Source organism: Toxorhynchites rutilus, chromosome 2, assembly GCF_029784135.1.
Source record: "Toxorhynchites rutilus septentrionalis strain SRP chromosome 2, ASM2978413v1, whole genome shotgun sequence".
Lineage (NCBI taxonomy): Eukaryota > Metazoa > Arthropoda > Insecta > Diptera > Culicidae > Toxorhynchites > Toxorhynchites rutilus.
The window spans coordinates 220,046,590-220,074,196 of record NC_073745.1 but is presented as its reverse complement, the minus strand read 5'-3'; the positions used below and the strand labels follow the sequence as shown (position 1 = coordinate 220,074,196).

At 37.0% G+C, this 27,607-nt stretch overlaps 2 protein-coding genes across 8 annotated transcripts in view; both read left to right on the top strand.

The window, feature by feature from the left end:
- Positions 1-12,039, top strand: part of LOC129765465 (neuronal calcium sensor 2) — a 279,595-nt gene extending 267,556 nt beyond the window's left edge. For all 7 annotated transcript variants that reach the window (XM_055765820.1, XM_055765822.1, XM_055765824.1 and 4 more), the window contains one exon: positions 806-12,039. In XM_055765820.1, the coding sequence (XP_055621795.1) occupies positions 806-982 (177 nt within the window). In that variant the 3' untranslated portion in view covers positions 983-12,039. The remainder of the gene's footprint in view (positions 1-805) is intronic.
- Positions 1-27,607, top strand: part of LOC129765467 (neurocalcin homolog) — a 433,786-nt gene that overhangs the window by 348,769 nt on the left and 57,410 nt on the right. The gene's annotated exons all lie outside the window — the stretch shown is intronic.

Here is a 27,607-nt window from a genome sequence, read left to right as displayed (position 1 = left end):
AAATGTATGTCTGCCTATAAAAATGATGCCTTTGTTCTCCTAAAAATTGGCACAAATTATCCGGACACCCCCAAATGAGCTATTCTGATTTATCCTGATTTTTATTTTCATTTTCCCTGATTTTTTAGAATTATAGTTGGCAACCCTGCCTACGACAGTATGTATTATCATGCGAAATAATGCAAAGGGTTTTAGATCTGGTGAATTGGGAGGCCAGTCATCCAACGAAGAAGTCTCACGGTAATGGCTTGCTCGGAGCCCAGATTTGAACACCTATCGATGCTCTGTAGGATATTCTGGACAACGAGTTGGATAAGACCGGTGTTAAAAATAAGGACCCGTAGTTCACAGCCTTGTTGCGAGCCAGAATACTATCAACGCACAGTATGTTTGATAGAAAGCATGCTAAAACACTTTCAGAATGTGGCCGGTGGTCATGGAGGTCATATTGCATTAGTACGCAAAAAATTGCTGCGTCGTATCATTTTTTGAGTGAATTTCGAAAATGGGTTTTTCTGTGTCTATCGTTTTGTGTTCTTGAATCTATCCGTTTCCTGGGGGTAAATCTACATTCAAGGGAATACAATAGCAATCGTCTAACAGATATTCAGATAGGAGTACGGTGATAAAAAAAAGAATATGCATGCAAGTGAAATCAAAATGAAATTATTAGACCATCGTCGGAAGCTACTCACTGGTGTGCTATGTGAATGCTGTGTGTTTTGAGTTACAATGGTTTTCTCTTCCTAAAACTGATGGTTCAAATTTTCTAAAGTTTCTTTTTGTTTTCTGCTCTCCTTTCCAGGCGATATACGACATGCTGGGAGCCTGCTCGTCGAACAAACCGGCAGATTCGGCAGAGGAGCGCGCGAAAAACATTTTCGCCAAAATGGATGAAAATAACGACGGCCAGCTGACGCAGGACGAGTTCCTGAAGGGCTGCCTACAGGACGAGGAACTGTCGAAAATGCTCGCACCTTAAGCTTTTTTTTTGCGCTAGATATGAACTAAGATTTAAGTAATTCAAAACAAAGAAGTATGAGAGAGAGATATATAAACGCAGCTTTTTGTAGGGCAAAACCAAAAACAGAATTCAGCGAATCACTTTCACATATTCACAACAACTAGAACAAAGACGTGCGCCAACCGCACGCAAAAAAAACATGAACAATTTTTTGGCCAAAAATGGGAGGGTATAACAGGACGAATTGTAGAGCTGAAACAAAACGCTGAAACATTTTCACACAAGGACGCAACACATTTCTACTCACTCACAAAAGACATGAACTAGATGGAACAGACAAACTAATTAATAAAGAACAAAACAGCGCCAGAGGAAACAGTAACAACCATTAGGGAATTTTCACGATAAGTAAGCTAATTACAAAAAAAAAGAAAACAGAAATCGTGGGGGGTTAGCACAAGCAGAAACCAAAAAGCAAGCGACAGTCAGGATGAAACATTTATCAGGAGCTCGCTAGTCCGATGTGAATTAAGGAAAACAGGAAAGACGAAGGCAGTCACAATTAATGATAATGCAAAGAAATCTAGACTTAATGATAACGATATAAAATAATCGTAAATTTTCACCACTTCACAGATGATTACAAGTATAAGCAAAGAGATGATGATTACTATAGAAACAGTTGATTTTTTGTTTTTGTTACAGAAGCGTAATGGTGAAACCAGAAAAAAACTCATCCCACAAACACAAACACACACAAACAGTAATAACTAAAGTCGTTATTCGCTTTGAGAATTAACTATTGCGTACCGTGTTACGGTAAAGGAGAGAGGGGGAAAAGCGAATGAAAACCAATAATAGTAAACAACAATATATGATAATCACCTGATCAGTGTATCGGACAAGATAACAAAAAACATACAGTTGAGCATCATTCTAATCATGTTTATACATAAGAAGCGGGAGCTTGTTTCAAATCCAACCGATGTTCTGCCGTGACAATGAGAGGGGGAGGGCACATTCGCCACCGTTTTTTACTACCACTTTCGTGTAAATTGTCGATGGCACGAGAGGGAAACACATTGGGTGGGAATTTGGGAGGTGTGCAAATGGTAGGAAAAGGAGTCGTTTTGGTGAAGTAAGCTCCCGAAATGCAACACGAGAAAACAAACGATAAAATATAAACGTGGCGCTATTCGGTGAGTAATAAAAACCATTTTTTCAATCTTTCTCTCGTAACGTCCAAACCGCATTTACTGTAAGTATTTCGTTTTTCGGGGCTCCAAATATTCAATTGCGACTGTAATATTTTCATTCCATGTTTTATCGCTCTCCGAAAAATTAATGAGTGCTTCAGATTTCCGAACGAATTAGTGTGTGTATACAAACCGAGGCCTCGATTCATGCGGTATTCGGATTTATGCTCTCGTCCCCTTCGATGATTTGTGCTTTGTGCGACAGCGGCATTTCAGTTCCTCCAGGATTAGGAGAGAATTAGAAACGAAAAAAATTGGATTAATCGCTGGACCATTTGTTGAGCTCCTGTGGCGCGACCATCCATGGTGCGCTCGACTGAATCGTCGTACAATATTTCACCGACGACGATAGGAATCGTTGCGCTAGTCCTTAAGTGATGCGTGACAAAATGGTTGAAGCTTTTTTTTTTTGCTTTCTCTCCCTGTGTTTTGTTTCAGACAGGTTCCCAATTCCCATGGATAGGGTTCAGTGGAAATGAAAAGAAAACGAAAAGGTCTTGGCATAAATCACCGATTGATTTATTTCCTGCCTGGTTGGGTAGCAGATTTATTTTTCAAATCTTGTAAGCAAAGTGAAGAGTGGGTGAGTGTGGGTGTGTGCTGAGAAAGAAAGCAGAAAGAATGGTCTGTTGGTTTGGTGAAAAATTGAGAGGGTTGGTATTACAATTCGTGTACTCTGACTAATCTGACGGATGAGGCTTTGAAAATTTACGACCGATGTGGATTTGTTTGCTTGTTTATGCAATGTGTCCCGGAAAATTTTAAATTTCATTACTGCTGGGAAGTGAAATTTTATCAACCTTTGATAAAATTGATAAATGAAGATTTAGTTCATTGTGTATGCTACACCACAATGAAAATTTAACAATACTGATAAAATAATATTACTGTATTGAAGCATCACTTTTTCAAATACGATTACAAATGCGGTAACATCAAAGCGACTCTATTTAACATGATGAATGTTATTTTTTTTAATTTCCACAATAACTCGATAATTTACTAAAATATCACACATATTTGAAAATTATATTTTGATAGGTCCAACCGTGCGATTCTAGTTCGTTCAACTTTTATCAAGTGGACCTGTATTTTGATCCTAAACAAAACGATTCAATTAATTAATTGGAAAGCTTCATTAAAATCAAAAGCTAAATGTTCAAATATTGATTTTTTTTAGACCTAACAAAAAAAAAGTCCTAAAACATTGAAAAACTCATAATTATTGCTCAACGTTTACTCATTTGAACTCGATATTACTTTCAAGTTTATTGTTTGGATAAAAACTCATCTGGCATAGTCTTAATTAATTAAAACTTATAACTAAAACATTAGAACACAACATTAAACACATCGCATTTCACAATTCTGTTTTTGAAGCGTAGTGATGGTTCTCCAAAAACAAAAAAACTGTCTACTGACGAAAACGTACGGATCATTCCCGAGATCGGCTCATGTTGCCCAAACGATGATCGACGTGGAAGCGGTTGCAGCAAATACGAGGATCGTAGAATTCTGCTGGGAGAGCGATAGTTCACCATCTCGAGCAGGTGAGGCGCATCAATTTCACCACAAAGAAGCTTCACAATGAAAGTAGTTTGTTGAATACGCCGTGTAGTTGAATATAATTGGCTGTTTTTTTCGGTGAAAGCTCATGATAACACACTTGGCGATGCTTATGGTTAGTTTATTCAAGTTGCACCAACTGACAAACTGGTCAAGCAATCTCTGTATCGACGACAATCCTGAAGAGTTCCGATAGCCGATTTTTTTTGCGGACTTCTCTACCATCTGTGGAGTAACAACGAATGACCGCAAGTCTATTGGATACTCTGGAACGTTAGCAGCAGCCCTCTCGGCTTCAGATGAGGTGGCTGCATCAGCGACAACCACTGAAGCAAAATGTTTAGAAAACAAATCACACGTTTGCGGGACAGACGACGACTCCGAATCACCCAAAAACATCTTAGATGGGATGTATGTAGTTTTACGCTTGGAATTGACAAAATTCCAGAAGCTCCATGGATTCCTACGTAAGTTTGTCTGCACACGAAGCGCGTTTGATTTATAAAGAGAAGCGTTAAGGCTGCGGTAGGCATTGCTCGCAAGTTGAAAGTTATGCTTAGTTTCAACAGTTCGTCGAGGTCGCAGTTTGCGTTGGCAAGAATTTTTGTTGCGCCGTTAGACGCGAAGAAGTGGAGTGCTCCATGCTGGTGACATCATAGGTTTTTCCCGTGGAGTATTCGTTACGAGCCAGTTGCAAACGATTTCGCCATGCCATTATCGTCCTGGCCAAGGACACTCCAACTGTAGCTACTCCAAAACTCATTGAATGCGAAATCGATTTAAGCGTAATTTAGCGGTAGTTCGCTTTTGCTTAGATCCTCCGCAGTCAACAGAGATCCACCTTTAGCCGATAAATACAGCACTAACGGAGGATGGTGCAGATCCACCGCTAGCAGCAGCGAAACGGATTCGGAGATAGTTAGTTGATGTCGGCTACGCAAAAAACCAGATCAAGTGTACGGCCCCGAGAATTGCGAATGAAGTTATGCTGCTGGAGACCAAGAAAGGAAATTCCATCCACTAGAACAGCACTCACCGTAAAGGTCAAGGAGAGGTTCAGATTAACAACTAAATTGACATGCGGTTCCCACGCAATATGGGGCTGATTTAAATCACCACATACTAAAACTGTGTCATCAGAGGACGCTCGGTCATACAGCTCTCGCACGGAAGCCAGATGAGAATCATAAACCCCAACGTCGCGACTTCGGTCGGGTGGAATGTATACTACGCAAAGTAACAACCTTTTTCCACGTATTGTAGTAGCGACACAAATTTGTTCCAAAGAACCTCCGTTACTCGTATGAACTACTTTAGCAGTGAAGCGACTAGCTACAGCGATGAGAACTCCACCAAATCTAGACTTATCACTGTTGGAAGAGCTTCGGTCGCAGCGAAAAACATTGAACTCAACTCCAAACAGCTGCAGGGAGTTGATGCTATCGTCAAGTCCGGTTTCAGTCAACATAATGACGTCGTAATTGCAATCGCTTACTGCCACATAGAGAGCGTCAATTTTCGTCCTCAGGCCGCGTACGTTCTGGTAGTATAACCAAATGGCATTGGTAGTTGTGCTGCTGTCCACGCTAGAAACCAAAGGAAGGTCAGGTCGCGATTGGGGCTCAATTAAATTATACTCGCCTAGAGTGGCACGTTGTAAGACCCCTTCCCCAGACTCAACAGCAGGACCGGGACGGCTGCACTGACGCTAACGGCAGGGCTCAACTGAGTTGGACGGGTTCCAACTTCCAAGTGATATAAAATAATTCTGGTTCTATATTTACAGGGAGAACCGCTGGATTCTTCAAAATTGGCATCAAAAGAGAAGTGTGAATGACAAATACTTGGAATTTTAAAACTTCCAACACAGAGAAGATCAGTAAGAAAATCGCGATGTTTTGTTCAAAACTCATGGCAGCTTTGTGGATGTTGTTAATTTGAATCTCTTTTCGTTCTGCCTATTTTTTCTTACAGAACTGAACTTGACGAAGAAACGAACTCGAAAGTAATAACTATTGATTGGTTTCAATTCAAAAAGCACGTGAATTTTCTCATTGAAAAATGTTGATAAAAGCATGAGCATGTATCTCTTATCAACATTTTTCAAAGAGAAAATTCTCGTAATTTCTGAATGGAAATTCGATTGTAGGTATGACATTTTAGTTCGTTCATTAAGCGAGTTCAATTTTCCAGAGAAAAAAACAGATTGGAAATGGGTTCAAATTAATACAATTCATCCAATTGTTATATATTCAAAGCATTATGATTCTGCGAGTAATTTTGTATTTATGTATGTCATACCACTTTGCCATTTTGTGAGGTCTTCAATGTTTGGTTTTTCGAGCAATCGAGAACAAAAATTTCAGCGCATTCTCATACATTTTTACCCAATTGCGTATCTCGATGACTCCAAGCTTGTCTAGTGCCAAACTTTCTATCACGATTTAAAAAATATGAAACGTTGCCATAAGCATTTCATAAGTAGATATTAATTGTTCCATAAATGTTGGTCAATTTTACAGTTCAATTCTTTTTCCAATGCCTTTTTTTGCTAAATTTCGATGAAAGAAAAAAAGGGTCAATCGTCTCTGGAAGAGCGAAGTTGAACTTGTTTATAGAGATGCGCCATCCGCTCATGAGCTGTTCCGAAGAATCGACTCTTTGAAGTGAGTAGACACGGGACAGCTCGCAAAAAACAAACAAACAGCTCTTCAGCTCACTTTGATAATGATGCAGGATGGAAAAGAGCTATGAAATTGCAGAGAGTATGTGAGCTGTGAGATTAAAATAAACTGACCGCCTCTCGCTCTTCGTGTTATCACATCAGTTCAGTTTCATTTGTTGCCCGTCTTTTCAACTGTCTTATTCGGGTTGACTTCATTGAGTTTTGTTTACTAGTTTAGGGGACGCCAAAGATAATAATTGACCTTCAGACTGAATGAACACGTTTTTGAAATTAAAATTATGAATGAAAATTAGCTCCTTTATATCAAGTTAGTATTCTATTTAACCTTTAACGAACGGGAACATTTTTCTAGAACGATGGCCACTTGATCGATGGATTTTTATAAAAAATTAAGTGCTTTATTTCCAGAGCGAGAAAAGGTGCATAATTAATATCACGTTGAGACTTTAAACTCTCGGAGTTCATTCGTCTCTGAGAGAGCGAGCGAAGTTGATGATGATGATGATATTGGATTAAAGAGACTTTAAACTCTGGGAGTTCATTTGTCTCTGATAGAGAGAGCGAAGTTCTTCTTCTTCTTTTTCTTTGTGGCTTTAAACTTTGCAGTTCATTCGCTTTTAAGAAGGAAGTTCAATTCAATTCAATTCTTTGTTTTTAAGAGGCTTTAAACTTTGCAGTTCATTCGCCTCTAAGAGAGAAGTTTTTCTTCTTCTTCTTTGTTTTTAAGAGGCTTTAAACTTTGCAGTTCATTCGCCTCTTAAGAGAGAAGTTCTTCGTTCTACGTTCTTGTTTTTGAAGGGACTTTAACCCAATGGTCATTCGTCCCTGTAAGAATATTTAAATCTTGGTGAACAGGCCGGTTTATTTCATGAATCGGATCACTTTATTCTCGAACTCCAGGTTGTGGTTTAAATCGTTGGCCGAACGTTCATGATCGTAGGCTTTGCACTCTATTAGTATGTGGGGAATGGATAGGGTTACACCGCAGGTGATGCAGTTGGGGGGATCTTGTTTGATAATTAGGAAACTATGGGTTAGGTTAGTGTGTCCAATGCGGATTCGCCGCAAGGCAGTGTTATGCCTGCTGAACCATTCCGAGTCCCATGATTCTCTTATGGCATTTTTGGCCCAACGTATAGCATCCATAGAAGGCACAGCAACCGCCTCAATCTCACAGTTCCGACCTAAACCCGCCAATCTGTCGGCTTCCTCATTACCGAGATTAAGAGAGAAGTTCATGTTTCTTTGTTTTTAAGAGGCTTTAAATTTTGCAGTTCATTCGCCTCCAATATAGAGAGAAGTTGAAAAATACACTCCTCATAGCTGATGCGCGTTCGGTACCGCTAGCGATGGATAAGAGGATGAAGCTGTTGAATAGATATTGGTCCGGTGACTTGAGAATGAAAGACTTCATTCTACCCGTGGTGAGCTCTTCTTATATTCTTTCAATCTTTCAATTCATTCAAGATCTTTTGACAATAAATTTAGTTGAACTTACGACACACCTCAAATGTCTATTTTCAAGGGAAAACTAGCGTTTTGATAATCACTTCACTCGAAAGATAACATGCACAAGAGTTCTATGCTTGTTAATTCTTGACCCGAAAACTTGTTTCAATAGCATGATAATTGATTTGAAAAAAAGGCTATTGAAATCACACAAATTTTATATAAGCGAATGCCCGCTCGGAAATTCACTCAGTTATGGTTGCGCAGCGGTTGATGTACGATCGCTGGAAAGTGTTTCCCTGACACAGATTTAAAAAATTACGAGCCTGGGTAAATCGACATTGCAAACGACCTACAGGATGCGGGTACTTTTGTACCCGTATGCATTTCTGCAATCCGTAATGTGTTTCCCTAACATAAGACCTCAAAATTCATAAGCCTGGGAAAATCGGCATTGCAGAAACATGCAAATCGGTGATACTTTTGTACCCGTATGCATTTTTGCAGACCAGAATGTGTTTCCCTAACGCAGATTTCAAAATGAGTGAACCTGGGGTAATCGGCATTGCAGAATAGCTGCAGGCTATATATATTTTTGCACTTCGGAATATGCGCGGACTTCAAAAGCGGTTTGAACACAGCGCGTTGGTACGGTTGTTTAAAATTGCATTGGAAGATATCCCATAATGTCTTCAGCTCACTGAACATCTACGTATATTGTTTGATGATTAGACAAAATGTCGATAACCATTTGCTGCGATAACATCGATTGATCAATATGCGTTCAACGTGTCAACAATGTCAAAATCAAAACTAAGACCCTGAAGTTCATCAAATCAAGCATATGTACGGTGCCAGAAGTACGTACACAAGTGTATGTGTGTTGATGCAATAACTTCAACAGAGGAAAATGAAAAATACATTGATCGTTTGACAATTCTTCCGTTCACATATTTGGAAGTCCGCGATAAATGGATGAAAAGAATAAGGTATCATGCCATACACCAGACTTGCAACGAAGAATGTAATCTGAAACAATGCATGAGTTGACCTAAAATAAAATTTGTTTGCAATTGGATTCGGGAATTGTTTCATTCAATAACTAAGGCAACGGTAGTACTGCGCCTAACTTGCGATTATAACATAGGTATAACCTACCCATATTTTTTTCGCTTTAGATTATCGTAATACCTTTATGTTTTATCACCAGTAACGATTCTATGCAAGAATCTCTTCCATTTTTGACGTTGTAGCAGTTCGGCTCCAATTCGTAGGAAACTCAGTTTCCGTGGTTCGTTCCGTGGTTCACGTTCCAAAGCTCGCAAACGATACGAAATAGCTACGTTACATGATTCAGTGAGTTCATGTTGTGTTTGACTTCAATCCTCATGAAGAAGTGCCTTTAATTCTGCATCATCAAACGTTTTCACCTTTCCGGGATGTTCCTTGGTTTGACGATAGTAAGATCTCTACCTCTAAGGCGTTGAAATCTTTCGCGACACGTTCTTCCTCTAATAACTATTGGTATCAACAATCATTCGATGCGCTTCAGAAGAAAATTTAATCAAATTAAACATGACAATCAAAACCCCTCATAAATGACGCTTCATTGGTTCGGATGTTTCCGTTTTCTCACACAAAATACAGCTGATATCTATCAAATCTTACAATCGTAATGAATGTGAAGAATGTTGATGACTTATTGACATGTACCTAGTATGACGTTTTTAATGAGGACTTTTTGACTCAAAATTATCACTGACATCTTCCAATAAAATCGGCGGGTTTTCAATTGCGCACATGATAGACATCTAGATCCGGTGTGTCTTAATATTTCATCTAGGAAGTTCATCTGAATACATTCTTTTGGCTAGTACAAAATCAAATATTGGTGAAGCAGTTTGGTTGTTACCAATTTCCAAAAATGGACATACCCCTTCAGCAAAATCTGAAAAAGTCAATTTTTAAAACCACCATGATTTAGATATCATTAGCAGGGCCATACAATTTCACTTCAATTTACACATCGTCACTCAATAATGAACCTTTCGCTTTTCAATATGTCATAAACTCGTGCAGAATGGCAATAGTGCTACTCTCTGTTCACGCTCAATAAAGTGAATATCATATATTTATTGAAAGACGAATATTCCATTTTTATTGAAGTACGGTGCGGGAAAATCCAGTTTGGAGAAATGAAATCGAATGAAATTTTCAATTGAAAGTAGTGTCCGTTCTTTCACATGTGAAACTGAAAACGACATAAAGCCCATTCAAATGATAATGAATAGGGCACCTTCAATCGTCAAGCGTCTGCTTTCAAATCCAAAAAAAACGACAGCAGAACGAAAACGAAATTGAATAATCCATGTTTCAGTATGCGTAGTGGATACACACAATCGAAATTGAATTTGGCTGAAGAGAAAGGGAGTAAGTAAAAAAGTCATTTTTGCTTCGAAATTATCAAGCTCTGATCACTAGGACAGAATCAAATGATTGAAAATGAAAAAATTGGCTGAAGAGAAAGGGAGAAGTAAAAAAGTCATTTTAGCTTCGAAATTGTCAAGTTGTGATCATTAGGACAAAATCAAACGATTCTGACCTAAATTTTTTCAATAAGAAATAAACATTGGAGATTTAAGAAAAATCGGATCTGTTTTGTTTATTGGTTCATCCTTTTTTTTCATGGAATAAATCTTTTTCAAATAATATGATTCTATTTTCTCTGTATAGTTCAATACTCTCAATGACTTCAGGAGAGTGGTTCCCAACAGGTGGTCCATGGTCAATAGTAAAGTCACGAGCTCTAATCAGAAGAGACTGCGAGGATTTTGTCTAAATTACATTCTTCCTCGTTCTTGAATATTGAAACGAAAGTTCTGCGAAAATTATAAAAAATACAGATTTAATATTTCAATCTCTAATGTAATCGATTAGCCGCAGTTTATATTGTGTCACATTTTGTAATTGAGTGTTGCAACTTTAAAATCGTCAAATTTTTGATGATATTTAGATACGAAATATTCAAAGAAGTGTCATTTTTTTCAGGCAGCATCAATGATTCTGCATTTCGCATTATTGAACTAAAGAGTTCCACTCTTCAAGTTTGGCTAAAATCCGGCAAGTTGTCGTTTTCTAACAATATTGTGCAAAGGTTAATTGTTGATCTGTTCGTAGACATTGAAGGTCAAATTTTCACAAAAATTCGAGAAATTCTCTCTGTTCTTTGGATGTCAGCACCCGTGCGTAACTAATGGATTTCGTAAAAGGCGGTCATTCTGGATTGAGGAATAATTTCAGAAAAAGGTTTAAGAGAGTGCTCCAAGCGTTGAAAATTTCGATAAACCCTTGCCGGCGAGACCCTACCGGAACCATAACAGAAAATGGATTCGTTCATGAATCTCACATCAAATGTGGAGCTCTGAATTCATTTTTGAAGCGTTTCGAAGAAATTAATTCAGAGGAGAAAATGAATTCTTTGAAAATTTTAATTGATGTGATTGATATGAGCGTTTCACATGGCTTGCAGTTTTTTTTTGAGAATCTGTATTCGCTACACTTTTGAAAAGGAGCAAGCAAACCAGTCGAACACGACTTTTCACTCAACGTCGCGAACTTTTAATTTTTTCAAATATTTTAACTCTCAACGATGGAGGATAACATTAGAAACCTGAAACCGGTAAACATCCCTTCAATAAAATGGATATCTATGAGAAACCGGGAAAATCGTCTCTCCAATAGAACGAACCGACAATTTGTGGATTTTAAAATCACATTTTTTTAAATTTTACCAATTTATTAACACCATGCCTTAAAAGCGAACTGGGGAATATCCAACTAACAATTCCCCATCAGTGTGACGTTTTCATGATGGCTTTATTCAGCTCAATGCTTAGTAATGCCTGAAATAGTTGTCATCAAATCCTCTATTCAAGCCTTGTTCAAGCAAATTAGGAGAAATTATTAAGCTGTAGTCAATATTGTTCGTTAAATGCAGATAAAACTCAAATATAAAACGTTTATCCAACTCCAAAGTGTGGTGGAAACGTCTATTCGACCATATTCTGATTTGATTAGTTCTACTTAGACTGCGATATCGAAGAAGATCTTTGTTTTATTCTATCAAATTTCTGTAAATAGAATTAGTTTTTAGCACCTTCAAAGACGCTTTGTTAGAGTCGTTAGAGTCGAACATGAGCTTAAAACCACTGGCAGCAAATGCTCATTTTGGTAGTCCGTCATGTGTTGTACAAAAGCTGCTTTGCAGTTGAATAAACATTTTCAAGTCGTTTTTCTTGCATATACTTAGGTAAGCATCGATGGTTGAACAAAAGCTTCAATTTGGTCTAAATAAGCTTTTATACAACATATAAAATCTTATTGTCTTATTGAGTACTCAATGTTATTGTTGGACCATTATTAATGGACCTGATTAATTTTATTACAGCTAATGAACGGTTCGTTTCGGCAGGGCAAAGTGTAAATAGTCGAATGTATGACATATTTCAGGTTTAAATTGCGTCTGTTCAGCTTTTTCATGTATTGTTAATCAAATAAAGCACCCTTAAACATTTTCACTGGCGTATTATCCAGCAGAATATAAATGTTTGAACAAAATTTTCATTTTGGTCTGAATATGCTTTTATACAACATATAGTCCAGCGTAACATATCGGCTAGTTATTTTGTGATTCGTCGCGTTGCGAACTTTTCACTTTTCATATCTTTATGAACGACGACGGAGGATATCCATGGGAAAATTCTTCACAATGGCCTTTAACCGGAAATTTGGATACAGAAAAGTGAAAATCAGTTTGTATTTCAAGTGTACTTAGTAATTTTATTCATTGACCTCTTTAACTTTTCGGATGTTATTTTGAATTGAAACACACATTTTGTCTGATCTGGATATCATGCTCAACTGGAGATTAACGAAGGTTTTACACTCAATCGAATCCAATCCATATCCATTGATTCCAAATAATTTTTTTTCATTTTACACATACAGTGCTTTGCTCATGACAAACATGTTGTCATTAGACAAACATGTTGCCATACTTGTTTCGCAAAAAAAATTTCCATGAAGTTCAAAATTGTGTAATGCCCACTCACTTTTCTATTTCGATTGAATGAAAAATGGGATTCGGAATCATGACATATATCAAAAATCATCGAAGGGAACGAGAGAGCTCTCGGTTCGACTAAGTCGCATTCGTTCACACGTAATTAACATACGCATATACCTGCCGCCGACTTCAGCGGGCAAAAATTGTACTTTTGTAAATATCGATAATATTTTTATACTCCTTCCAAAATTCATTCGACTCTTTTCGCCGTTAAGCGTGTACAACATTTAGCATTTAGTATTGTGGATATATAGTTTATTTTTCAAACTGTGTTATTCGTGCGATTTAAAGCGAGGTCCATTTCCACACACACTCTCGAACTATTGATACTAATTTAAGCGAAGGCAAATGATAAAGATAAATCGCACATTGTTCATCAACTTGGAAAAGAAGAAAACACACAAAAATACTACTAAATGTAAAACAAAAAAAAACATTTTTGCACAATACAAACATTAACATGTGTTTAGCACAACAAAGAAAAGAAATGAAAGAAAAGTATGATATTTAAAAATTTCTAGAAAACTCTAAACAAACAACTCAAGCAACTACTACAAAAAAAACCAGCTGTAAGCTGTCACATGACAAAAAAAACATTTGAATATCATTTCTATCTCTCTTTTCAAAAAAGTGAATGTTGATATAGCCTATAATATAAAGACGAGATGAGAGTAACGAGAAGTACACTAAATACCTTCCTTTCGTTTATGGGTTTCTTTTTTACATCCTTACAAAACAAACGCAAAACAATGATAACGAATTTTTGATGGTCCCGCGCTTTATTACCTAAAAATAGATGAAAAAACACCAAAAAAATGAACATACCTTTGGAAACATAAAAAAACCACAACAGAGGAAGAAAAAAAAAAGATATAACACAACAACAAAATCAAATTAATGTTAATGCAAAAGTCCTTTGAGAAAATAAGAAAAAAAATCAATTCTGGCTGTTTATGGCTTATGAGAAGAAACAAAAAACCGAACACAAAATACATGTAGTCAAAACAAAGTGACAAGGAAAAAATAACCGCTGAACGATTGTTTCCTTTGCGTATCATCACCAAGCCAACATTTTGGACAGAGCATTTGAAAGCAAGCGAAATCTTCACCATTTTGTAGAGCACGATGTTACACCGGAGGGGTCATGATCTGTCCGAATGATGAATTGCGGACTCTCGGGAGAGAACTACGAAAGATTCACATTGAAATTCAATTTTCCACTCGGCTTAATCCAGATGGCGCTTTCGTTTGCGGACAGCGTTCTCGTTCTTTTGTCTGTTTTCAAGAATTTCCATTGGTAGGGGTTGGGGGGGAAGAGAAGATGTTTGTTCACGCGGCTGCTGCGGGATTTGTTGGGAATTTCAAGTAATGCGGTGAAGGATCCGACCATTTTCGATTAAAATGGCGACAAGATGGAACACGACACGGGTTAAACAATTCGGGTCATCAACACAAAGTGATGTCAGTAAAATTTTCTACTCGCTGGGAGTTGCTTTTTCATTTCAATATATGTTATTAAATTTCTCGAAAAACGCCTCGAGCATCTCAACAACAACGTTATGAAATGCTTTGTTAAAACAAGGGGAGAATGTGCACGCATGAAATAGGGCTGCACTAAAACTAATGACGTACACGAGCTACATGGGAGAAAAATTTGCATTACACGCTATTCATCACGAAAAACTCCTAGTGCCCAGGGTTTGAAGCTACGACAGTAGGGAGCTTGTGTCCCGGAAGACGAACCCCTTCCGTTGCACTGAAAGTATGTAACTGACAGGGGGCTGCGAAACGTGAAAACCAAGGGTGGCGATAGGGTTAGACGATCCATTAAATGATGGTTGGCTTTTTGCTTATAAGTTAATTGGATTCTACTCATCGTTCGACAATTGTGTTCTGGTATTATTAGGTGAGGGCCCGGGAGAGATCCCCTTGACCCTGACGAAGGCTCTGATTTGATTATCCAGGCTCTGATGACTCGGCATGTTATGGCATTCGCTTCTTGACACAATGGTCGTTTCGATACGAAGTGGACTACAGGAGAGAGGAGAGAACAGAAGCTGCGACAGATTTCGCTAAATTGCTGTTGGATGTATGGTGAAGACAAAATTATGAAGACACTGCATCGAAGGTTGGGATTTTCAGCAAATCGGATCCCTACCTACGCTGTATGGCTGTATGGGTGTGGCGAAAAACCACGAGTTGCTGCGAAGATTAATTAATCATTTTCTCCTTCATATACTGTACTTTATTTACTCACACTGGAATCCAACATAACAATTGTACCGTGATCGAGTGATTGGTATATTAAAATGTATAACCTAAATCAATGATTTTCGATTTTAGAGATAGAACAACGTTGTTATATTTTTTGTGCACTTTCGTTCTATCTTATTTTTTCCATCCCAAGATCGCATTCTGAAAGTTTATTTCGAGTTTATCAATTATTCTTTCCTAGCCTCGATCAATTGAGAATTGTTTGCGCCTTTTAGAAGTGTCATTTTATTATTAGTAACTTAGTAACAATTACTAGCAATTTTTAGCTTAGTAGCAATTTGTAGCAAATGGAGATTATAATTTACAATTAAATCCAAAAAAATATATAAGGGGTGGTGTATAGGACACGAAATTCGATGAATAAACTCAAAGCTGAATTTTGCGCACCTTATTACCCACGGATATAACGAATATAGGTCGATTGCATACCTAAACGGTGGTCTACAATTGCACATGAAATATGAGCCATGATTCGAAATCGTCCGTTGAACTATTTGGGAGAACTTGATCCGTGAGCGCATATAAAAAAATAATTTGTGTCCACTAGCATGCATACATACCTGAACAATAAGAATGTTAATAGCAAATCATTCATAGCCTTTGAAAAGGCTGTTTAGAAATTTCAAAATTAATGGGGCGAAAATTTTTTTTTTTAGTTTAAAGCTTCTTTCATCATGAATCATCATCATCATCATCATCTTTTTATATTAATGAGGCGTATGAGCCCAAGAGTAATGAAAGTATCTCGTCGATACGTCAGATGCTCGTACTCGGCAGCTCTTGGAAAAGCTAAACAAATGGATGGGAAATGTGAATGCTTCCAATTTCGACCAATTAGAAATATTCAATAGATGGTGTATCGCAATTAAAAGTCAATCAAACAAATTTCTGAGAAATGTCATTTAGGATATTGTCAGTGGAGGGCATGAGATTTAACCCGTTCGCTTCAAAAGTGAACATGCAACCATTTGATAACGAAGTCTTCTCTGCTAGTCTAAAGGAAGACTGTTGATTGTTCGCTGAAACGTGTCTGTAATAGAACTCATAAATTAAATTTTCTATACACCCGGCCTATGCAATACGTTACAAACGGGTAGAGCTTAATATGCAATATTTTTTTCTCGCTTCGACTTCGCAAAAGTAGTGGTATTTTAATATAGTGCCCCACTGCTATATTAGTTACTCGTTAACGATTACGTGATTAGAAAGTACAAAATACCCAGAACAAATGTACAGGCAAACCTGTTTTTGTGCGAGGAATAGGGACCGCATACAAAAAGTTTCCTTAAGTAAATAATCCAAATCCTAATGATTCCATTCGTGATCAACGTTCGATTTCGTTTTGTTTTCCTTCATTAAGTTGAGTCATTTTGCCTCTTCGTTTTTTGCGATTTTCTTATACACCCATACCTCGCTTTACGGCCTAGATCCGTTCCTCAAAACTTGGCCGTAAAGCGAAAAGCCGTATAAGGAATCAATTATTTTAATACAAATTCATATAAATTCAACCGTATCGGCTCCAAATCTTTGAAATATGTAACATGGTTCATCATTCAAAATGCATTTTTTCTTTATATTTCATTTTAAATCAAAAATACATACATAACAAGTACATACATTTGTACATAAAATAATAATAGACTCCGAAAACCAACAGTAATCCATAATCAAAAATGAACCAAATTCATTTCACATTAAAAATACAATTCCTGCAATTCCATACCATTCTCAGATTTTTGTTACAATTGGTAGTTGTGTAACTTATCGCAAAATGTTTGACTCGTACTTACATTTATAACATTTTATATTTATTTATTATATTTATTTCATAAAATAAAATTTATAATATTTATTTTATAAAATGTAAATAGGCATCCTAAAGAACAAATGAAAAAAATACGGATCTAATATTTTGCAACAAGGAACAAAACTATCACTTTTCACGAAAATCTGAGAACCATGTCGGTTTGGCATGGCTGGCATAGCTGTATATCGACATCGAAATAAAAAAAAATTTTTGCCGTTATAGCGAATTATTCTAGGCCATACATCGAAAACGTGCCTTAATTGAAGGAAGTCGTTATAGCGAAATGCCGTATAAAGAGCGGCCGTATAGAGAGGTATGCTGCCGTTCTACGCATAGTTGTCCCACGTTACTTTTTGACGATTTTCACTTTTCTTCATAAAACGTTGTCTTTATGCATAATCTTACGGAAAACACAAAAAAAAACATATAGTTTATTCTCAGTTTTCAAAAAAACAACATCAAGCTCAATTGTCCCATGTTGATATTTCATAACTGTCCTACCATGTATTTTTTGAAGATCCATATCGAATAAATCGGTTCAAGTACAAGAATTTCTTGTCACACTTTCAGCAGGGCTAATGCACTCATTTCTGGTTTGGAAGAACGAACTATTTCTCAAACGAATAAGAAAAAGTTTACCAGAACACGTGTACACCTTGTTAGCAGATGTCTACTAACAATGAGATTTATATTCTGCGAAGGTGCTGCAGATCACCCATTTCTTCATAAAACGATGTTTCTATGCATAATCTTTCGGGAAAACACCAAAAAATTATTGTGTATCAAAAAACATCAACATCAAGTTCAATTATCCCATGTTGATATTCTAGGCATAACAGTCCCACCATGAATTTTTAAACCCGTAATCAAGCATGATTGATTCAGTGAGGGGATCTCATCACATTTCATTAAACAATAGTATAGTGCTTCTAAAAAACCCGGTGTATTGCTAAATTGAAATGCTTAAAGCTTTTGGTAGACAAATATGCGAGAAAACTTTGATTGCGTTTTCCTCAGTTGCTGATTTTGGAACATGGGACAACTATGCGTAGAACGGCAGTATGGGTGTACATTCAATAATCATTCGTAGGTTCTTTTCGTCAGTGGTTCTCATCGAATCGTTTATTAAATAGCATAACAAATTATCTTTTTCTTGACAGCGTTTCCGTTTCCAAAAAGACACATATTTTCAACATCAAAACGGTATTACCAAACGCATATTAACCCTTTGTGGTCGTTTCTCTGCTCTCAGCCACCATAGCAAAGAATCATACTAAATACATTATTCAACGATGTAATAGTTCACTTTTTTCTAAACGAAAGTTAATGTCTTGTGAACTTTTTCACGAATGTATACGGAATCTCTATGCATAATAGGTAACGGTACTCGGTGTAGACAAAATATTATTAGCGTGTAAAGATAAGAGGATCTCTTTCAAGAAATTAATTCCGACCGCAAAGGGTTAATCCACATTCAGCTGATTCTTTATGAGTTGGAATAGAAATCAGATAGGTTCAATTACTATTCAAACAAGTGAGAAGAATCACTCTTACAAAAAAGCACCATGAAATTCAGACTTTTGTTGCTATCCAGACAACCAACGTTGCGGCTCCATTTTCTCGGAAACGAGTAAACCGAATTGGGCGTGACAAGTTTCATTTGAAAGAACCCTTTGAAGTTTTATCGAGATCGCTGCTATAGGAGTCTCCATACAAAAATGCCATGTATTCCATAAACTTTAAAAGATATAAAGTGGATATCTTCAATAAAAGTTCATATTTTAATTAGATCTAAAACTTTGTCGAATACGGGTACACTACATCGCTATCTTGACTCTAAACCAAATAAGGATTAGTTTTAATTTTTTCGAAGAAAACACGAAAAAGTACTTGTTAGAAAAACTTTTCCCTGTAAAAGTGCCCATCTTAGGATGTATGGGTTACTTATTGGAAATTGTACGACTTTTCACATTTTTTTAAAAAAACTTAAAACAAACACGGTTTTGAGAAAAATGAATTTTAATTTTTAAAATATTTTTTTTTCAGTGTAGTTTTTCTTCAAAATTTGTTTGGTTTTCAATTAAAATCTCAACAATTTCTCACATTTCATCCCCTGACCAGAATTTTCAAAGATATAGTTTTTGAGTTTATAAATTATTGCAAAAAAATAATACAAAAAAAAATGGCCGTTTTCAAAGAGTAGTTTCATTCTTTTTCGAAGATTTCAGGTATGCGAAGTTGCTTGAATGACTAATGTCTTTACACCCACAAGGTTTCACTGCAATCTGAGATGTTGGCCAGTCGAGTTGGCATGAAATTCGTCTATGGTATATCGAGAAATGTTATCAAAAAAAAAAAAAAAATCATCAAGAATTTAAGCAACAAAAAAATCTTGAAATTCAATTAATTTTTTTTTGATGACTTAGAGATTCAGTGCTGTTCTTAATCATACAGTCAACTCTCCCTAACTCGATATTCAAGGACCATCGAGTTAAGGAGGTATCGAGATGTCGAGGGGGTCTCCGTTGCCACATTGGTTGCGCGTTCGCTTAGTAAGCGATCGATCGTGAGTTCAAAACTCAGGGCCCTCATTGACCATCTTTGTGTTGTTACAGAATAGCTACGTCCACGCAACAATCATCAGCGATGGAGATCGATCCACGGTCGAAATAAGATCGATTCATCCATACAACTGCTCTGCTCTGCAAGACACATCGGGCTGCTGTTCTATAAATAACTCAACAATGATCAATCAACTGTCTCCGCTGTCCGGTCTAACTGGATAATGGAAGAACAGAACGAAAACTCTTACGCCTATATGGCAACTGTGTAAATGTGTACCATATGCAATGGTATAGAAGGGAGTACTTTAACGCCGAAAACATGGCAACTGTGTAATGTGCTAATTATAGATATGATAAACATGTGACATGCACACGATTGAAATTCGGCTCTGTTACAGCTAAAATGCTAATGAGCCTAAAATAAACAAAAGGGATAAAAAAAACTCTTTTTTTTTGTTTCGGGCTCTGTTGCCTCAAACTAGCTCTACACTGAAAAGTACGCTATGCAAGCCGATTCTGTTGTTCTCATTTGAACGATGAGTAAATTTAGCACAGGATATAGTAGTGGAATATCTAAATTAGTGGATTTAAATAACATTTTGGAAGTGGAAAATTCAAAAGTTAGTACTTTGTTTTAAGGTGTAATTTTAATTTTATCTCAAAACTTCATACTAAACTTGATTGTTTCTATCAATCAAGTTCAAATTCTCTTAATTTTTCTGCAAATTCAATCAAAATCTTAAAAAAATCAATCAAACCTTAAAAATCGCGAATTTTAAGACACTTTACTTATAAAAACCACTTAAATTTCACTTCAACGTAGATTTAATTTTTTTCTTGATATAAGTCATATTTGAATAAAAAAAACATTCGTGCTGAGCTACGGAAGTAAAGATTTGTGGAAAAATTGTAAACTTATCGATTTGAGCTTTGGTCGGAGAGATTTTGGGTGCGCTGTGCAGTTATCAGCGAACATGACCATCTTTGAGAAGAAATAGATATAAGTATGATACATTACCATTACACATAATTTCCAGAATTAAGACCCTTCCATTTTCTTTCGAGAATGTTTCGTCAAGTTGCATGATCCATTTCTCAGTATTAAGTCCATCCAGGGCTCGGTGTTGCTCCCATATGTCACTGGTAATGAATTCTTCTTTTTGAAACATCGTGGGTTTTTATTCTTTCCATCGACCAGCAACGGTAGTTGATCGCTTCCGTCCATGTTGGTTGTGAATTCCTAGTTTCTGGACAAATTCGCAAGTCTTCTCCCAAAAATAGAACCTGAGAGAGGTAAATTATTCTTTCTGGCTTGATAAGAAAAAAAAATCCTTTGACCGCTCCAGCTTTATGATTCCGACCAACCTTATATGCTTTTTGTCTAGATTCAATTTTCCCTTCCGATTCCATTTTTTATTTAGCTTGAACAGTGTCGATACCGTACTTACCGTTTTCCATACTTGAAAAAAAAATTCCTTGATGACACGCACGAAAGCATGTACTCTAAAATCAATCGAGTTAGGGAGGTGAAAATCCATGGAAAAATGAATCAAAACCCATCGAGTAAGGGAGGTATCGAGATATGGAAAGAAGAATGCTTGTAAAGTCAAGGATGCCATGAAATTCATCGTGTTAGAGAGAATATCGAGTTACAGTACATCGAGTAAGGGAGAGTTGACTGTGTTTAGAAGTGTTCCTACGCCTTATCTAGATATGTGTAATTTTTTTTAGAATTTAATAAAATTTTTTTACCAATTTTTAATTTTTATTTTGTCAGAATTTTGAGACCCAGTACTGGTCTAATTTTTATTTAAATGTTTGTATGTTTTTTTTATATGTGTGAATTTTTTCAGAGAATTTCTAGCATTGCGCGGTATGAAAATATATTTCCATTTTTTCACCGTCTTCATTTTTTGTTATTTTACTAAAATCTATGAATTGAATGAAATGTATTTGTGTATCCGCAAAAAGTGCCCCAAACCGTATCACCAGCGCTATGGAAAATATTGCATATGGTATCAAATCATACAAATATACAAAAAAATTACCGAATCTCTATATAGTTCGCGTTCTCAATAGCTTGGAAATGTAAATATAAAAAATACTTGCATAGGGATTTAGAAAAAATACCTAATTTTCTAATTTGGTAAACTATACAGTAATTTCCATAGCGCTGGAGATAAGGTTTAGGAAGACTTTTTACGAATGCTCGATACATAAAAACCTAGTTTTCTTGGAAAATAAAAAAAAAATTCGACATAAAAAAAAGTATTCATTTAGAAGTTATTAGATATTTTCATACAGCAGAATTTCCTAAAAAATCGAGCATAAATTTTCAAAAAAAATCACGCAAAAAAATCTAAATTCGGAAACAAAAAAAGAAGTTTTACACTTTTAAAGTTCTAAAAAAACGCTCATATCTAGAAAAGGAACACATCTAAATACGAATTACAACAGTACTAAATCTGGAATTCAAAAAAAAAAATTAGTTGTTTTTTTGGTACTTCAATTTTTGTTAAAACAAAATTCTGATAATATTTCTAGTAGGATCGTTGGGAACGACAAGAAGGAAATGGTTCATTGGAAATGGACGATCAAGCTATGGAAACGATTCAGAAGCCAGGAAATTATACGCCATTCCATTTGGACTATTGAATGAAGCTTATTTGCCTGCGAACGATGGCTTCAAAGGAAAAAAGATGGATTCCTGCATCACACTTATTGCAAATTGGCTGAGCCCTATAAGACTTGTTTATCATTTTGAATTAATTTTATATTATATAGGCTCTCGCACAAATTACGGTGGTAGCGGGCCGTTAATCAGATTATGTAGAACGCTCAATGAATGTCATAGCTGCTTTAATTTGTATGTATCTCATGCTAGGCTTAAAAATTAGTGTTATAATACATTTTCACCTTCTTAGATGTTTCAGTTTGAACTTCTCAATGTCCAAGTTGAAGAATATGTTCAATAATGTGTATTTGTGGGATTTAATCATATTGAAAAGATGAGATTCTGCACCCTGTTTTGAGTACTTTTCTCTCCAGATGAACAAACCAAATCAAAAAATAGGTTGGCTAATTGGTATTGGCTGGTTCGCCATCGATTTCTGCTTTATCAAATCTACATTCTTAAAATAGGTTTTGTAGATTTTTTATTTTTAAGTTCACCGACATACTCTAAAATACAATATCAGGTTCTCGGATCAACTCGGTCGTTGAATGATTTTTACGATAAGGTTCTGGAATTATACTTATGCCCAATTGCTGCGCTTCCCATTTAGCCCGCGTCAAGAGCATTTGCACAATATCCGTGTCGGTTCCCGCACACAAAGATATTTATTGCACAAAAAAGTCAGAAATTCGACTAGAAAGTAGCCACATATTGTAAAACATCCGAAAACAAACCATATTTATTTATTCGCCCAACTATCAGTCACAGTGATCAACGTTTTTCTAACGAAGAGCTCAATGTCAGTTTCTAGGGACCGATGCGGGACTCAACGTGTTAACAGTTGCAAAATTTTACATTGTTTTTTTGCATGTTTCTCAATTAGTTAAAAACAGTAAATCATACGTCTCTAACAATGCTATCGGCTTTGTTTTATCAAAAAGTTCCGAATCATTATGTTTGCGAAGTTTAAATTGAACGGTCTGGTTATTTTCTGATCATGTAAGTATTACTTAATTTTGTTTTTTTTCCACCGCATACCATTTTTTTAGTCCCTTCCAATTTCTCCTCCAATGATTTTTGGGCTGTGTTTTTATTTCGAATGAACCTTATTCAAATTCCGGCTTGTATCACTGGAATCCGGCGCGTCGATTGCTTTTACGCGTCGAGCAGGATTGATTTCCCGTGAACGGAATTTTGCATGCCCCTCGTATTTGATGTACCAGTTTTTTTCCAAAGATTGCCATCGAATCGTCCGATGAAGTGGTGACTTCCATTGCACAATCATCTGCCAGAAAGGTTCTCAGAAAAATCAACGTCGATCTGAATTCTACGAAACAGAAGCTCCCACGTCGCGCGCCGCAGCAAATTGAACTTCTGATTGGAGGCCTTCGGTTACTGCTAGCAACGTCAATCGTTGCCAAGCAAAAACGAACTATTTTCTGCATACTTAATCAAGTGGAAACCAAAAACCTTCAACGATTCGGGGAATCTACTGGGGGAACATTTCATCGGTTTGTTCGATGCCGGTGAGCAACAATGCATGCTCAGTGGAATCGATTAATAACGTATTAATGAAATGTTTGAATGTTTCAATGTTTCGAATCATCAAACAATGCCCTGAACTTTGTATCAATTCGAGCAAACATTTTCAGCAGAAGTTTTTCCAGCATATTCACTTTATGCCTCTAGCGTTTGAAATTAAATTTTATCATCGGTTTCATCAATTTCAAATTAAATCGAAAACAATATTGAATGAAGCAGGTATTTTTGTTGCACAATGGAAAGAAGGAGAGAACACGGACAAAAAGTCGCATTACTCGGGTACGGATGGGGGTCCATCTCGTTAGAAGAAAAAATAACAGCAACAGCATCAACAGCACAATATAGCATCTTGAAGGAAAAAAAAAAAGCAAAAAAAACGGAACAAGTAGCTATAGCGATAGTAATTGAATTTCCTTCTCCCGCTTCCAGTAGAGCCTTCTTCCGCAGGCAGTACCGTGATGGGACTGTGATGATACAGTGCTGTCCCACCACTATGCGGACATTTTCATCCGTTTGTTTCAAGTTATTTTTAAAAGGCAGCTCTCCTCCAGGCCCCCGGTGCCTGGATCGCTAAATTAAGATTCCCAAAGCAATATCGAGCCGTATCGAGTATCCTGTTGCTTACACGGGAACAAGAGTCGCAACTATAAAAGTGGGTGCGTTTGCCCTTGTGTTGGAACGCATTAATATGTGGTTTCATATGCTATTGGCGGAAATTCGTCTTGCACTTTGGAGCGAATCGATTCAGCCGCGGAAGTGAACCATTTACTTGATGAAAGCAATTTAGCCGAGCTGAGAAACAGCTAAGTGAGCAAAGCTCTCGAGAATGCTGTGATCATGATAGGTTCATTCATTTCCGTTGTATTCGTTACTTCCGCACGTAGTAATTCCGCCAGTCTGTTCGTCGATGAAAGAAAAGGTCTGGTTGACGAACACAACGTCAAGTAAGTAGGGTACGCTAGCATATGTTCCGTTTCCAAAAACCGTGACGATATGTCGACTGAAACTTTGTTGCTTCATACTTTTTTTTTCATTATTATCGCAAGTTTATCAGTTATAGGCATATGAAATCGCATTTTGATCGTAATACTTTTGATGACGATTACTTAATGATTTTTAGTAACGTTTACTGCTCTTGAATGGTTTAGAACAGGGGTTCACAAACTGTTTTGGGCAATAGACCCCTTTTCCAGAATTAAGTGATACGTCAGACCCCTATAGCCAAATTTTTAAAACAAAACTCTATTTCAAGTTTTTGTCTTATTCATACAAAATTCTTACTAATTTAAAGACTTTGCGGTTGGTTAACTTGTTATAAGGCCGTAATAACTATATTGCCATCCACAAACAATATTTTTTTCGTCGCACTTGAAATATTATTTCAATATTTTGCTTAACCAAAAACTTCTAAAGGTATCTGGCAATACTCCATTTTTTGAGGCTGCTAAAAATGTACGATATTTATTTTGGAGTCATGTTTATGTAAAAAACCACGATTGCAGAGCGCCGGCAAAACTTCTGTTTAAATTCGTTGAACATGCAACAAGTTGATAAGTTTTTCACTGTAAGCGTTCTATGTAGGATCTTCTGTATAAGTTCATGCAGTTTCTTCAATAATAAAGGGTTATTCGATAAAAATTCAAATTTCATATTTTTTCTTTGTTAGTCTATATATTTTTTTCGCTACACTAGAGATATTGTTTTAATTTTTGTATAACCAAAGGCACAATCAAATGAGCCGACAAGGCAGCGGCAAGCAGTGTTTTTGGGGTTAACGGGCAGTGGCAACTTTATTGCTACCAGTTTTCTAGATTGTTTCAATAGTTCATTTTTTATCAAATATAACATGTTCTTCCTCATGTAAGAATTATGTTCTATGAAGTTTGAGTCGATTCCTTACCTAGTTGAGTTGCCAGGTGTATTGAACAGATATCAGGATACTGGAAAATCAATAGTCTTGATTTGTCTGGATTTTTGTCAACATCTCTATATACAGGGTTTTCCATTTCGGGCTTCCGAAAGTATACAGCCCCGCGCTGACAACTGTTTGACATAGCTGTCAACCAAAGCGTCATATCGATAGCTGAATGTCTGCCATTTTACAATATAGATCGTTTTAGCATCGCACAACGTGTTAATTTTGTTAAATTATACTATAAAAATGATGAAAAACCGACAAATGTTTTTCGAGCATTACGGACGGATTTTGGTCGTCATGGACGGCCTACAGAGCACACATTCGCTAATGTAGTGCGTAAATTCGAACAAACTGGATCCGTAGCGGATATTGTGAAACCTGTGCATCATCGTAATGTGATGTGCGTTCGGCCGAAAATATTGCTGCTGTTGCTGCCAGTGTGGAGGATGACCTGAATGTTTCGATTCCACGGCGTGCTCAGCAATTGGGCTTGTCAAACACATCATTGTGGCGAATTTTGCATTTGGACTTGCACCTACATCCATATAAAGTCCAACTGGTACAAAAATTAGAGCGTGGTGACCATGGAATGCGTCGGGCATACGTCGATTGGGTGAACGAACAAGAGCAGCAAAATGCTGAATTTTCGCATCAAATTTTCTTCAGCGATGAGGCTCATTTCGAGCTCGGTGGCTATGTGAACACCCAAAATTTCCGTATATGGGGCTCAGAAAATCCACACGTGATTGTTGAGAGGCCATTGCATCCGCCAAAAGTCACTGTTTGGTGCGCATTATGGTCTGGTGGAGTCATCGGGCCATATTTCTTTGAAAATGAAGACGGCGAGACGGTAACTGTGAATGGTGAGCGCTATGGCCGCATGTTAACCGATTTTTTTTTGCCACAAATTGAAGATATAGATACGGATGACATGTGGTTTCAGCAGGACGGCGCCACGTGCCACACAACACGACCGAACATGGCCATATTGCGAACGAAATTTGAGGGACGCATAATTTCGCGTTTTGGTGATGCCAATTGGCCGTCCAGATCATGCGATTTGAACCCGCTAGACTTTTTTTTGTGGGGTTATGCGGAAGACCGTGTCTATGCCAACTCTCCGCAAACTCTTGAACATTTGAAAGACAACATTCGTGAAGTTATGACCGAGATACCGCCCCATATGTGCCGAAAAGTCATCGAAAATCACCTGTTCCGGATCAAGGTGTGCGAGGAAGCCCTAGGTGGACATTTGAATGATGTTGTATTTCACACATAATGGCATAAACCAAACTTTAATTTGAAATAAAAGTTTCATCGAAATTCGAATTCTAAGTGTGTTTTATTTCAATTTACTTTCGGAATATGGGGGGTCTCCGTAGCCACATTGGTTGCGTGTTCGCTTAGTAAGCGATCGATCGTGAGTTCAAAACTCAGGACCCTCATTGACCATCTTTGTGTTGTTACAGAATAGCTACGTCCACGCAACAATCCTCAGCGATGGAGATCGATCCACGGTCGAAATTAGATTGATTCATCCATACAACTGCTCTGCTCTGCAAGACACATCGGGCTGCTGTTCTATAAATAACTCAACAATGATCAATCAACTGTCTCCGCTGTCCGGTGGTCCAACTGGATAATGGAAGAACAGAAAGAATACTCTTACGCCTAAATGGCTACTGTGTGAATGTACCATATGTAATGGTATAGAAGGAATACTGGCGAACGGCAACTGTGTAATGTGCTAATTATAGATATGATAACCATGTGACATGTACA